At 33.2% G+C, this 14,996-nt stretch overlaps 2 protein-coding genes across 2 annotated transcripts; one reads left to right on the top strand and one right to left on the bottom strand.

Moving 5' to 3' along the window:
• The first annotated feature begins 1,321 nt into the window (after positions 1-1,321).
• LOC133695009 (chlorophyllide a oxygenase, chloroplastic-like) lies at positions 1,322-5,541 on the top strand. The gene is made up of 9 exons (XM_062116738.1): positions 1,322-1,476; positions 2,063-2,299; positions 2,390-2,494; positions 2,730-3,005; positions 3,225-3,372; positions 3,479-3,663; positions 3,786-3,898; positions 4,447-4,741; positions 4,896-5,541. Exons 1-9 carry the CDS (start codon positions 1,399-1,401, stop codon positions 5,064-5,066), a joined length of 1,608 nt encoding a protein of 535 aa, XP_061972722.1. The 5' UTR covers positions 1,322-1,398; the 3' UTR covers positions 5,067-5,541.
• A 3,794-nt stretch (positions 5,542-9,335) lies between these two features.
• LOC133693632 (BTB/POZ domain-containing protein At1g21780) lies at positions 9,336-12,083 on the bottom strand. The gene is made up of 4 exons (XM_062114876.1): positions 11,777-12,083; positions 11,547-11,695; positions 10,474-10,589; positions 9,336-10,126 (listed from the first exon to the last, which is right to left on the bottom strand). The coding sequence occupies exons 1-4, from the start codon at positions 11,887-11,889 to the stop codon at positions 9,521-9,523; spliced, it is 984 nt and encodes a 327-aa protein (XP_061970860.1). The 5' UTR covers positions 11,890-12,083; the 3' UTR covers positions 9,336-9,520.
• Positions 12,084-14,996: the final 2,913 nt, after the last annotated feature.

Here is a 14,996-nt window from a genome sequence, read left to right as displayed (position 1 = left end):
TAATCTATAAAATTACAATATTTTTTCAATTTTAGCCCCTACCATTTTTAATCTATAAATAATCTATCATTTTTTTTTCAATTTCACCCCAATGATTTTTTAATATTTTAATTTGATTTTCATTCTTTTGATTGCTATTTTTTTATTTGGAATCATTTTTTTACTTTTTTAAAATTTCATCTTTGGATTTTTTTCTATTAAATTTTATCCTTATTTTTTTGTTGCTATATTTTTTTTATTTTGCAAATTTTTTTTACTAATATTTTTTTCACGATTTCATCATTCAAAATTAAATTAGTTGGGAATTAAGTTTCTTGATTGAACCCGTGTCCAGAATTTCACGGGTTGCGAGTATTAGAGATTAGACCAGATTTAGAATTCGTTTTGCTTTGCTTGGTTTTTTTTCTTCTTTTTTTAAGCTAATGTTTGCTTATTTTTAATCCTTTTTTTAGTTTTGAATTCTTATTTTTTATAATTTTTTTTATATGGGGTTAGTCTCGGGTTCATGACTAGAATTCTGGTTTTAAAGACTAACACAAATTGACTTTTTTTTGTTTATCATTTTTTAAATCTATTTATTTCAATTTCATCTCTCATTTTTTTTTATTTCTATGAGATTGTCACAATCTTATATATGTGGTTGTGAAGTTTCCGAGTTCATTTAGTTTACAAGGTTTTTTTTATTTTTTAAATTATTTATTTTATATTTTCACATTTAAATATTGAATTGTTTAATAATTCATATGAAATCATGTTTATTTTTTTTCTAGTTTATTTATTATTATTATATTATTTAAATTATTTAAATTATTAATTAAACTAACGACTGGAATCTTAGATTCTTTAAGCTACTTATTTTTTATGTAAAAAAAAAAAATTGCCCATGGATTACGGGCATCAAATCTAATAGCAAACTAACCAAAGATAATTGGAGGATATAGTTTTAATTCACATCACATCACATTTATCATAAGCATAGCTCTAACTTGCAAGTTAATCCCACCTACAAACCTTTCAAAATCAACAAAAGAAAAGAAAGAAATATAAATAAAATAAACAAATAGTAGCAGAATAAAAAGACAAAATAGAAAAACACAAAGAGATAGAGAAAGATATCTGGAGAATCCTAGCTGGCAAGATATGAAAGCAGAAAGCCCAACAATTGCAAGAACCGAAAATCCTCCTCTCTCAGACGAGAGCGAGCATGTGGAAGAAGGAGTTGCCACGTGGTAGACTGCATAGTCCACGTCTGTCCACATGGCAACCCATGGGAGGCCAGCGGAGATCGCGCGAAACACCAACCTCTTATCAACAAATAAATCTCTACCTCTAAACTTGAATTTTCTTTTTTTTGATCTCTCTCTTACTTGCAGCTTTGTCTGCAAAGTTTCAAACGCCATGACCGCCTTTGCTACTGCTGCAGCTCTCTCTGTGCCCATTTCTCTATGTAGATCATCTAAGCTCAACTGTAAAAAGGTAATGTTTTCTCCTCTATTTACCTGTCTGTACGCTTATCTGGGTTCTTGCTAGCTTTATTTGAAGATATACTTATCATGAGATATTTGTTATATCTTTCTTCTTTAACTATATTTCTCTGTTGTGGGATATTAAAAAAATGGCTTTTGGCTCATTTCCTAAAATCTTATCATGATATTTTCTCAACTTTATACAGAATATGATTACACTACGATATAGGAATTCTTGGTAGGTTATCTGCTGTCGTTGCAGGGGCTCTGGCCTACTACATTTAGAGGAAACTTGATTGAGTTAATTGAATTAGCAATGTTACTGGTGCTTACCTTCAAAAGATGTGAATTTTTTGTCTTGTTAAATTGATCTTAGTTTATGGTAATCTGAAGGAAAATTTACTTGGCTTGTTCAGTTCTAAGTTAGATAGCGATGATAGTCATCTCCGTACCCTTGCAGTTGCTGACCATGCTACTCGTTTTTATTCTCTTATATTTTTTTGGTTTAGTTCTATGTTAGATAGTGATCATAGTTTCCTGCTAAGATTATGGTAAACTTTTATGGCGTCAATTGTGATCGGTGTGTGGATTTTCAGGGCGTTAGAGGAGGGTTTAGGGTGTTTGCAATATTAGGGGAGGAAGGTGGGTTGTTAGATAAGAAGAGTACATGGGGTCCACTCTTTGATGTGGAGGATCCGAGGTCTAAGATGCCACAGTTTAAAGGGAAGTTCTTGGATGCTTATCAAGCACTTGAAGTGGCAAGATATGATATTCAGTACTGTGATTGGCGAGCTCGGCAAGATCTACTTACTATCATGATCCTTCATGAAAAGGTCTGTTGAAATTCATTACTTTAATTTAAACCGAGAGTAATGTCTTAATAAGGTGACTTTCAAGTCTCACCTTGGGAAATGTGGTTGCAGGTTGTGGAAGTTCTAAATCCCTTAGCTCGTGATTACAAGTCTATTGGCACCATGAAGAAGGAGCTTGCGGAGTTGCAAGATGAGTTATCCCAAGCTCACAGACAGGTTTGGAAAACTACCCTCTATTAATGGAAAATGCATACCTGTTGAGAAGCAAATAAGCACTAATTGGTTGCATACATTCATTAGATCAGGATCCAGTTCACAGATCAAGTGATACATACATTCATCCAATGCTATTAAGCAAACTCTTCAATTTTTACCATCAAATTCTTTTTAGATGCTGTAGAGGTTTACAATTCCATAAACGTTGTGATGCCTGACCCATGAATAATAACAGGTTCATATATCTGAAGCAAGGGTTTCTACTGCCTTAGATAAACTAGCTTACATGGAAGAATTGGTCAATGATAGGCTGTTACAAGACAGGAACCCAGCAGAGTCTGACCAAGCATCCCCTTCTCCCAGCACTTCAACTCAATCTCTGGATACTGTAAAAAACAAGTCACCCCGGAAAAACTTGAAAGTGTCAGGTCCAGTTCAACCTTACCATCCTCACCTGAAGAATTTCTGGTATCCTGTTGCTTTCTCCACTGATCTGAAGGATGGCACCATGGTAAACTACTCTTTTCAATCGTGATTCATTATGTATATGTGAAATACCATCATGGAAAGGAACTCGACAGACATTGCAAATAACAGCATTTTTATTGCTACAGTTCTGCTAACATTTTACTTTGAAAGGGGAGGGAAGGAGCCGCCCCTGTGAAGCGTTTGTGATTTCAATAGCTTGTGAATGTCTTCTTATGAGTTCCTTCACCACACTCTGTTTCAGATTCCAATTGATTGTTTTGAGGAACCATGGGTTCTCTTTCGTGGCATGGATGGGAAACCAGGATGTGTCCAGAACACCTGTGCACACAGAGCATGTCCACTTCACCTTGGTTCAGTGAATGAGGGTCGAGTCCGATGTCCTTACCATGGTCAGTGAGAATTATAGTAAATGGTTTGAATGTTTGCTTGTGATTAAGCAGGGAAAGAAAGAATAGATCACTGAGTATTTAAAATTTGGTGATAAAAAAATATCAGGGTGGGAATATTCAACAGATGGAAAATGTGAGAAAATGCCTTCCACACGATTACTTAATGTGAAGATAAAATCATTGCCATGTTTTGAGCAAGAAGGTATGATTTTGGTTTGGCCTGGCAGCGACCCTCCTGCAGCAACCCTTCCTTCATTACAACCTCCTCCAGGTTTTCAAGTCCATGCTGAGGTATGATTTGGATTCATCTAGATACTTTTACCTTTTGTAAAAGATGAAAGCTTGCGAATTACGCTTGCATGATTTATTAACAAGCATGTCATCTCATGTACGTTATGCCTTGCATATGATAGATTGTGATGGAACTTCCCGTGGAACATGGCCTACTTCTGGATAACCTCTTAGATCTTGCGCATGCCCCTTTTACTCACACATCAACCTTTGCCAAGGGGTGGAGCGTTCCCAGGTTTGTTCATATAACTTTTTACTGTTGAGCTGGAACGTAACATCTTTGAATATGGTTAAAAGATTTCACTATTAAATGCCTGTTTGAGAGTGCGGTAGCAGTTGCTTTTCAAAGTGATTTTCGTTCATAAATGTATCAAAATAATATTTTTTTTATTTTAAAAAAATTATTTGTGATATTAATACATCAAAACGATCCGAAAACATAAAAAAAATAATTTGAAGCAATTTTTTTATTTTTAATTTTGACTAACTTCTATTTGGGGCCGCAATCCCAAAACAGACACTAAGAGAGGAAAATTTCAGTTTTTTCAATGATTCTACATGGTGGATCTGTTATTTCTTTCAAATGACATGAAAAACAATGTATGAATGAATGCACTTCCATCCAGATTGCAAATTGCAAGTCATTAACATGTGATCAATCCGCCCTATATCTCTGATTGGTGTTAGAAATCAATTTAATGGTGCTCGTGATGATAACTTTATGTGAGGATAAGGAAAGGTGACTTGAAATCCTTTTGTTTTGTTTGTGATCTAAACTCTCAGCTTGGTGAAGTTTTTAACGCCTGCATCTGGCCTCCAAGGGTATTGGGACCCATATCCCATAGATATGGAATTTCGACCACCTTGCATGGTGCTATCGACCATTGGGATCTCAAAGCCTGGAAAACTAGAGGGACAAAGCACCAGAGAGTGTGCAACTCACCTCCACCAACTTCATGTTTGCTTGCCTTCCTCGAGACACAAGACTAGGTTATTATACAGAATGTCACTGGATTTTGCTCCTGTGCTGAAGCATGTTCCTTTCATGCATTACCTATGGAGACATTTTGCTGAACAGGTACAAAATTTTCCGTCGTTCAGGTCTTATGTTATGTTTATTTTTACCGTCTTGATCATTAGGTTGAACTTTGAACTCAAAAGCCACCAGCATGGCACCACCTGAAACTCTGGGCGGTCATATAGTTGGGAGTATTCTGACTTGTATGAAACAGGTGTTGAATGAGGATCTACGCCTTGTCCTCGGCCAGCAAGAGCGAATGATCAACGGTGCCAATGTGTGGAATTGGCCGGTATCCTATGATAAACTAGGAGTCAGATATAGATTGTGGAGAGATGCTGTTGAAAAAGGAGCAAAGCAATTACCCTTCGAAAAATCAACGTAAAGATAAACAAACTCTTGAATGGAATTAACTACTCCGGTAATTGACACCCTCGTCCATCTGACCAGTCTAGCATTCGCTTGCAAATAAAACCAATCTCCGGCGGACTGTAACGTGTGATTTGGCTTTTAGTCTCTCAAAGAAGAGTCATAAGAAACTCAGCGGAAGCTGTTGATTGATCTGAGGCAGAGAAGAGATGATGGTGATCTGTTCAGCACAAAGAGCCCTTGTAAAACCAAGAGAAACTGTACACTCCCATTATTGATTTTGTGTACAGTAAAATCTTTTTCTTTTTCTTTTTTTCTTTTGGATTCTCTTCCAGCCAATGAAGTCATCATCAAGATTTGTATCCAAACCCTAGAAAAAACACCAGTGTTTGATGATCTCTTACATTTGCGAGATGTAAATCTCTGTTTGTATGTACCATATAACATTACTGCTATTATTATTATATCCAACTGAAGTGTTTTTTTTTTCCTGTCATTTCCTTCCTTTCTCTTTCTCCGAAATCATCAAGCACCTTCCTTTCTGCAAATTACTTTGTTGCCAGCATAAAACAAAATCAAACCAACATTTAACTATCAAGACAAATTATAGCTAACAAATTTCAGTCCACAAATAAAAATAATTTGTAAAAGCAAAATTCTGAACCCGCAATTTTAGTATGGAGAAGAACCACAAAAAGAACAGAACCTAAACTCGGGCTTAATACCTCGGTCAATGTAATATCCTTCTTGACCATATTGCTTAATAAATACATGAAGCTGCAACAATGGACTCAGCTTCATTGGTAGATAAGATTGTTAAATAACTATCTTAACCCAATAATTTAAATTTTTAGATAAGGTTTCAAGATATAATTTATATTATTCTCTAACACATCCCCTCAAGTGAAAATCCTTTTAACTTGAAACTTACACATGTTCATATTATCTTATACTTATTTGATAAATGAAGATGGTAAGATTAGAATTAGCGACTACATGGTCATCAAGGCTCTTATAGCACGTTTAAGAATCATCTCAACTCAATAGCTTAAATTTTTAGATAAAATTTTAAAATATGATTTATATTATTATCTAATAAAGGTTAACATATATTATTTCTTTAAGTACCATGTCAATTATTCTAAGAAACTTGTTTTAAAATCATATAAGTCTTTTTCACTTTGTACACCCGCCCATTACCCCTATGTTCATAATGAGGAGGTTGTTCAATAAATACTTCTTCACATTCACCATGAAAGAAAGTTGACTTCACGTTCAACAGATAATTTTTCCACTCTTATCAGGTTGCAAGTAAAATCACTATTTGAATTATATTTAACCGAGTTACAAGTGCAAATACTTTTGCATAATCCACTTTATATTTTCGAGTTCATCCTTTTTATACCAACCAAGAGTTGTATTTATCCACTCTTCTCCATTCTTATTGAGCTTTGTTTTATAAATTGATTTTACCTTAATCTTCTTTTCTCCGGCAGGTAGTTCTATCAACTCCTATATATTATTTCTCTTTATAGCTTCTATCTCTAAATCTATTTATTTTGTTCACATGTCATAATAGATTTCAGACTCGGTCCGGTCCAAGACCCGAGTTCCAGGTTTTGACCGGGTCATCGGGTCAGTTTTTTTAAAATTAAAACGACGTTGTTTTAGTAAAAAACAAAAGTCAATGGGTTGCAACCGGGTTTTTGACCGTGTCTTGCCGGGTCAACTGAGTTTTTCCTTCCCCTATTTTTTTTTCAATCCAACCTGATTCCAACCCCGGATCAACGCGCTGGGTCGGACCAGGTTTCAAAACTACGCGCTCTTCCCAACGTTTGCATATGAAATAGTATTCATATTATCATAACCCAACCCCTCGTGTTTCAACTTTTTTCCAAAAAAAAATATCTTTTTAATATAATTTGATTATATTTTTAAACATTACAGTCGTTTCATGATTCTAATACTTTTACATATTTTATTCAGTGACGAGCTTTTAGAAATATAAAAAACAAAAGAGAAGAGAGAAAAAAAAATGATGAGAGAAGGAAAAGGTAAAAAAATAAAGCAAATAAAAATTGATGAAAATAAAAGAAGAGAAGAAATAAGAAAAAAAGGAGTGAGAAAAAACAAACGAGTCAGGAAAAATGAAAAATAAAAGTTGGTGAGCGAAAAAGGAGAGAGAGAGAGAGAGTTGAAAGAAATAAAAATCAAGGACAAATTTTTTTGAAAAAACATAATAAATAAAAAAAGAGGAAGAAAAGGGAGTGAAATAGCAAAAGAAAAGAAATAGATGGACTAAAGTAGGTCGTAAAAATTATGACCCCTCTTGTAAGCTATTTACCCTTATATACAGTCTTAAATTTTATCTAAAAATTGGGGGCACCCATTAAAAAAAAAAAAAAAAAAAACTGTTCACTGTTTCTGAATAACAACAACCCTCTCCCTCAGTAGCCGTTACCACACACGCCATTGACAGTCATTTCACAAAACCCAACAACACTGCTACTCGAACGTAAGCCACCGAACACCAGACCACGATATACGTGGTTGATTATTATGTTTATTTTTATATTTTAAAAATATTTTTAAAAGAATTTAGTTTTTTATTTTTTATATTTATTTCAAATTAATATATATTTTTAGTATTTTCAGATTATTTTGATGTGTTGATGTTAAAAATAATTTTTTTAAAATAAAAAAATATTATTTTAATATATTTCCAAATAGAAAATACTTTGAAAAACAATCACAACTACAATCACACTTCTAATATTTAGATTGTATTTGAGACGGTAATAGAGTTTTTTAAAAAATTATTTTTATATTAACATATAAAATTATTTAAAATAAAATTTTAAAAGTATTTTGTACAAGTAAAAACAAATTTACCCAGCTACAAACCAATTACAATAAGAACCACTAACAAAAACCAACCTAAACTGACCGAACCCATCTCCTTCATCTCTCTGATTTCGATAGGCCAACAACCACCCTTCATATCCTTATTGTGCCAACCATCACTGTCAATTTCTTCTCTCATCGGGACCCATGATAAGCCAGCCTCTCTCGTGGCTAAAAAAACCTCCATTACATGACTTTATTTTCAAAACAATATTAGCTTCTTTTTTTTTTTTTTTGTATATTAGAATATGGACTTTTGGGGAGGGGTGCCCATGACAGTACACTTCTGATCTACTTCTTTGACAATTCAATCAAACCTTAGTACTATTGGCAAAGTCATATTCAGGGTGAAAACATTTAATTTTTTCTTGTAAATAATATGTAATAAATAATCTATAAATATTATTTTAAACTTCGATTTGTAAACATTATTTAATGATTATCATTCATATTTTCTAATATGTGTGAATGCTCGCATAGGTGACTTTAGGTTTTGGAATACACACGTGATTCCATATAAACTCATTGAAAATAAGTAGTGGTGTCTGAGTTCATTTTAAACATAGTCAAAATGAATGGATCTAAGCTCATTGAATCATCACCATCATTTTAGGTTCAACGTTTGTATTTTCAAAGTAAGAATTAAATCTTGTTATCGAGCCTATACCCAAACCATTGTTTTAGAATTAGTTAGTTGTTACCTTTAAATAATAAGTGGTTAGGCAAACATATATCAGAACACATAATCAATATAATTCATGTTAAAACAAATATAATACAGCTTATTTAAGGTAAGATATTTTAGAGTGATTATTTTTTTTTTGACGTAATCAGTCTCGTAAGATAAAATTTTAAAATTACATGAATAACTCATTTTTATCTTTTTTTTAGTTTAATGGCTAAACTCTACTTGTTTTAATCTATGTTGTTTTGATTCTATATATGTGTTATATGTATTGTAAATCATCTATTAAAAATTTTGTAGTATTAGTGAAATATCCAATACTTAACCCGGAGAAGACATGGGTTAATTGAAAAATATAAATGACAAAATACTAAATAATTAGAAATAAAGTTTCAGGGAGAAAAATGTTTATGTTCAATATGTTAATAATGGACCAAGACGGGGTATCCGATTCAACAAAAAATTCAACTATACATAAGGGTATTATTGTAAATACATTCGTTATAGACTACAGAAGCATGTTCTTTCTTCTCCTTGTGGCCGGGAGAAGGTTTTTCATTTTCTTTCATTAAATTCATTAGAAAAACACCCAAAAAAAGGTTAAATTAGAGAGTATAGGAGTTTTTGGTGACTTGAAAGAAAGAATACAAGTCTTTTACGGGTTTTGTGCCTCAAAAGAGAGAAGTGGAAGCTAGATAGAGGAACAGACAAATAACAGCCATTTGCCCGTAGTTACAAGCAATACTATTCATATATTTTTGTTCAGTAACTATATACATATCCTAACAGGGTTTTACATGTTCTCATAGCTGAACTCGTGACATTTTAGCAAGGCTTCATAGTTATGCACAACTATCTAGCAGGAAGGGCTTCGGTAAAACTTACACAGGTTTCCAAACCGTAATAACCTCTTGAAACATTTCTACCATCAATTCCCTGTCGGCCTGCCTTAAAAAGTTGCTGATCTCATCTCTAACATCATATATTTTTCCAAAGTCAAACAAGTAAATCATACATCCTTTCTTCAACTTGTTCAACTGGTAAAGCCAGGCCTCTTGCAGCCTCTCAAGGACATTCATGGTATTAATATCTTCCAAGAGGCTTTCTTCACAAGCATCCTTGAGGGCTGCAATATCATATTTGTTTGCTGCCCCCAGCAGTGAGACACGGTGCTTCCAAAAATCCTCTTGCTTGATGGTTCCATACAAGTAACTCAAGAGAGTCATGCAAGATTCCAGTGTCATATCTTGTATGTAGATTGTGGAGGACTCTTTTTCCTTGAGGTTGTGATGGAACATGCTCTGGAAAACAGGCGAACTTGCAGAAAGAATTGCCTTGTGAGCACTGAGAGTTCCCTCAGCAGTATGGATGGTAACGTCAGCATGGATGGCCTCATCCAGCATGCGAGAGAGACATTGAAGTGTGCCTTGAGTTGAAACAGACTGCATCATTCCATCACTTGGCCATGTGGAACTGGGTTCCCCACCCTGAGTTGATGACGGGAAAAAAAATAGATGTTTAAACCTTAGGTAGAAGAAATATGACAGTGGCTCAACAATAACCACACCATTAAGAAGTATCCACATGCAAGATCTTATCAGCATGTGCTTGCAATAAATTATGTACGTTGAAATGTGTTTTTGAATAAGGTTCTTCCTAGGTTGTGCTTGAAGGGAAAATCAATCATGACTACAATTGTCCACTACAGTCTGGCTTTGGGTTCTAAATGAAAAAATCAAAAGAAAACCATCCACTATTACTTGTGTTAAACTAAAAACATTATTCCACAATCAACACCTTGGCTTCTCCAAAAACATAGTCTAGAGGAGCTCACATTTAGAGGGCAGATTTTGAGGTCTAGAAACTCAACATCAATGATGAAGCGACCATGAAAGGTAGAATCAACAGACCAGACAAAGTCGTCACCAGTCCGGAGCAATCTCTCATGAACTGCAGCATGAAACAATTCAGTGTCATAAGAATCTTTTTATTATAAATACTTCACTCATATCAACAACTAGGTGCTTTCCAAAATGAAAAAAGTTTACTAATCTCCATCAGGATGCACTTTCACATCATTGTGCAAAGCAGGCGCGACAAACTTGTTTATTACAGGACAGTTGTTTTCAGAATCTGCCTGACACTATCTCTACGTAATCCACATTGGTGAATAAAAGAATCCAAACCACATAAATTGCATCCTATTAGCTAGAGTGATGCCAATAAGCACTTGGCGATGGGCTCATGGTTATCACATTTTCTAATTTCAATTTTGTTCGTGTTCAATTAGACCTCTCTTGATGAGATGGTTAGGCCTTGGACAGATAAGTTTATCATTACCCGCATCAGTATATCGATGAGGAGATTCCAACTTCCTCTGCATATAAGGACGAGCATACAAGCAAGACTTCTGGTAACCAACCCATGGTGGCAAGAGAATAAAAATAATCAAAGAAAAATAAAACAGTCAACACTTGTGTGATTTCATCGTCATAAAGATGGAAAGAAAGAACCCCCCCCCCCCCCCCACCCCCCCCAAAAAAAAAAAAAAAAAAAGAGGAAAAATTGAGACCCTTCGTCTGGAAATGGAAAATCCTTATACAGCATGGACCCAATTGAAATAACAGACCCATTTTCAGAAGATTATTGAGTAAAACAGAATATGACGAATATGCACGAAGTAGACTCCATGAACCTCCCTCGATACACTTTGCAGAATACAATGGAAGTTTGCTAAGGAATCAAAGCCAATTTTAAAAAAGAAGCTTTTGCAAACAGTTCCATACTCTTCATACCAATATTACACAACCAAGAGATACTCTAGTTTTTTTTCATATGCTTACACAAGACATGATGAAATAAAGAAAAGAAAAGGATAGAGAGAGGGAGAGAGATACGAAAGCATACCTGGAGAGATAAGGGGCCTGCGATTATTAGCACTAGCATTTGAGATGCGGAGAACAAATCTAGCGATAGGAGGCTGTTCTTTGGAAGCTCGAGACGGCTCTGGAAATAAACGAATGCACAGGTACCGATTCTTCTCTATTGACAAGTACCTTGCAAAAGAAAAACAAATCAACTAAAGCCATAAATAAAATCTGCGCGTGTTTGTAGATACTACAAATTAATAGACTCACCAGTTCCAGATTCCGACCTTGAAAGGATCGGATTTTTTGTAAGAGGAAGGGCCAAAGTTGTCGATCCTCCACTGGGCTAGTCGGGAGATGGTCTCTACCTTTGAATCCGCCATTCCGCTCTTACTTCCTTTTTCTGTGTGGACGTTACTGTGAGTGGGATATCTGCTTTGAAAGAGAAACGACAATAGATAGGAAGAATAGACTTGCTGTTTAACAGTTTAAGCTTTTTTGGACGTCACTCTTTTTTGCTTTTACGAAAGACCTGTGCCATTCGGTATGCCAACAGAGCCAGTTGAAGATGAATACGGATCCCGTGTAAAATTATAAATTGATTTTTTAAAAATATTTAATTGTAAAATTATAAAATATTTTTTTTAAAATACGGATCCCGTCTTTATGAATTTGAAGTTAGAAGTACCATTTGATTTTATTCTTTTTTCTTTTTTTTTTAATTGAAGTTCTAATAGTTTGTATAATGAGCGTTATCTTGCCCAAGTTATGAAGGATTGAAGTATATCATGGAAAGAGTGTTGAATAGTAAGTGTTCTTTAAACAGTAAAAATTAGAATTTATTAAACATCAAATTTATTTTCTTTTATTACCAGATATTTTTTAAATAATATTTTTTTAGTTTTAACTAGTTATTTGGCACGCACTCTACTGCGGGTCACATATTTTTTCAGCAAAACAAAATTGAATACACAAATTTTTTCGACGTGATTTTTAATATAAAACAATTCTAAATATAAATCAAAAAATTTATGCAAACATCTAATTAAATAAATCAAGAATTAATTGTGTATATAAATGGAAAAAAAGTCATCACGGTAACTTTTGGAAAAAAAACCTTGGAAGCATGAATTTAGATAAAAAAAAAAGGGACAAAAAATCACCTCAATGTAACGTGATAGACATGTAATCTAGGTGATAAGTGGCGAGCCAACCTCGGTTAACTTGTAAAACTCATGACCTAGGTCATGAGATCGAGATAATCCAATAAAAAAGAAATTGAAGAAAACCACAAATCTAGTCTTAAAAAAAATATCGAACGATAAAATAAAAAAAAAGCTAAAAAAAGGCGTCAATTCCTATTAATTATTCAAACTCGTGACACGAATTATTAGGATGGAAGCAACATATAGGAAGAAAACATAAAGTCCAATCCCGAGCAAATCAAATAGTAAAAGATGGAACCGAGAAAAAAATTAATTAACAAAAACATCTAGTATAAAAATAAATAGCAAGTAAAAGAATGAGGATGGAAACCAAAATAAAAATAAATAAATTAAACGGCAACCCAAAAAATTTTATTGGTGGGTTAAATTAAAAAGAAAAATAACTTTAACAAAAATAATAAAAAAATCAAAAGAATGAGTACTAAATTGAAAAAAAACAATATACCATAAACTTGAATTGAATAATGAAATTAAAAACCATTAAAACTTTTAGAAAAAGAGCCAAATTTTTTTTTAAAAAAAAGAGTGGATTGAAAAAAATAAAACATGACAAATTAGAATTGAAGGAATAAATTGAAAACAAATAAAATTTTCATAAAAAGATCAAGAAACATAATTTTAAAAAATAAAAACTAAAATAGAAATACCAAGAATAAAAAGGACAGGAAAAACTGTAGTACTTACAATGACATGCGCCGCATTAAAAGGAAGAAGATACGTTAGTTCTTCGAACAACACGATGGAAGTGTGGGTTTGGCAACTAGGAAGTGTTATACCCGTCATCTAAATAGCAGACACCTTTCACACGCTGACATATATATAACACGTGACATCTATTTTTTTAATTTTAAAATTAATTAATTAATTTAAAAGATCAAATTATCGTTGATACATGTTAAATTAATGAAAAACCAAACGTAAAAGAAAAAAAAAATTCTTGGACACATGTTTTATTTTTTTAGATTTTAAGGGTAAATATATCTTTTTATTATATTTAAAAAATTAAAAATACTCAAATACCATCTCCTAATAGCTTAGAAAAACTGCTCCAAAGGGCACAAAGGTTATTTTTGTGTAAAAAAAAAGAGACACGTATACCTCCTGACAAATCATTAATGGCTAATAAATAACTTGAAAAGACCAAAAGATCCCCTAACCACAACCTTCATTATTTTCTTCTCTTTGAATGGCACAGTAGTCATACAATACAGCATTGTATAATGAATTAAATGTATTGTATGACTACTGTGCCCTTCGATGATGATGGTGATGATGAGTCACAGCCAGAGTAGAAGCAGCTGCCATTGGCTGCAACAGGTTAATCAATCATCAAAGCTACATTTCAAAATCAAATCCGGTATCTTTCAATTTCCGCCGAAATATTTATTTCACAGAAGTATGGCCGACATTTTATAAAGAAGTCTCAGATTGACGTGCGCAGAGGACTGTGAGGTAGACTGTCACTCGCACGCCCTTTCTTTAATAGCAAACATGGGACACTGATTCTGCTTTCCTAATTGCGGTTGCTGAAGAACAACTAAAAGAACATTGTCAATCACTATTCATTTCCACAATACAATTTTTTACTTTCCGGTATCATCTTCTCAAATTATATTAGAATGTTTTATGTGTCGATATCTTTTTACTTTGTATACTCTCACGTATGTGAAGTGTTTAAGAATTGTACCATATTAAATTAAAGCTTAATTTTACAAAATAGATTTTTAGATTATAGTTACAAAATTCAACAAACAAGGATAAAAAAAATCCTGATTTTAAAAAGGCACGAGAAATTTCAATTTAGTCCCTAAAATTTTAGAATATGTATTATTTGGTCCTTATAGTTTATAGTCTTTTATGTTTTGGTCTTAAACTTTATTTTTGTGTTTCAGTCCCTAAATACCGAGACAGGAAAGAGAGGTGGTGAGAAATGGGAGGAGAGAAAAAAAATCAAATGAGCATATTCTAGCTATAAAAAAGACATTTTAGGTTAAACAGAGGTTTAATGAGGTCTCTAATATGTTTTATATGTGTTTAAAGAAGAAAAAAAATTAAAAAAATTAGTTTTTGATGCTTCAAAACTTGGAACCCAACGTTATAACAATCAAAGATAACTAAAATCTACACTAGAATATGACATGCCTTTCAATTAGAAAAATAACGTATTGTCTGTTTATTTTAAAATAAGAGTCAGGCTTGCCTAACTTGTTTGTTAAACAACCATTAGCTCTCTCTTACTCTTTACAAATTTTAAAATAAATTTA

This window comes from Populus nigra, chromosome 5 (genome assembly GCF_951802175.1).
Source record: "Populus nigra chromosome 5, ddPopNigr1.1, whole genome shotgun sequence".
In the NCBI taxonomy this organism is placed as follows: domain Eukaryota; kingdom Viridiplantae; phylum Streptophyta; class Magnoliopsida; order Malpighiales; family Salicaceae; genus Populus; species Populus nigra.
The sequence above is the reverse complement of the archived record's forward strand: the minus strand, read 5'-3'. Positions and strand labels throughout refer to the sequence as shown.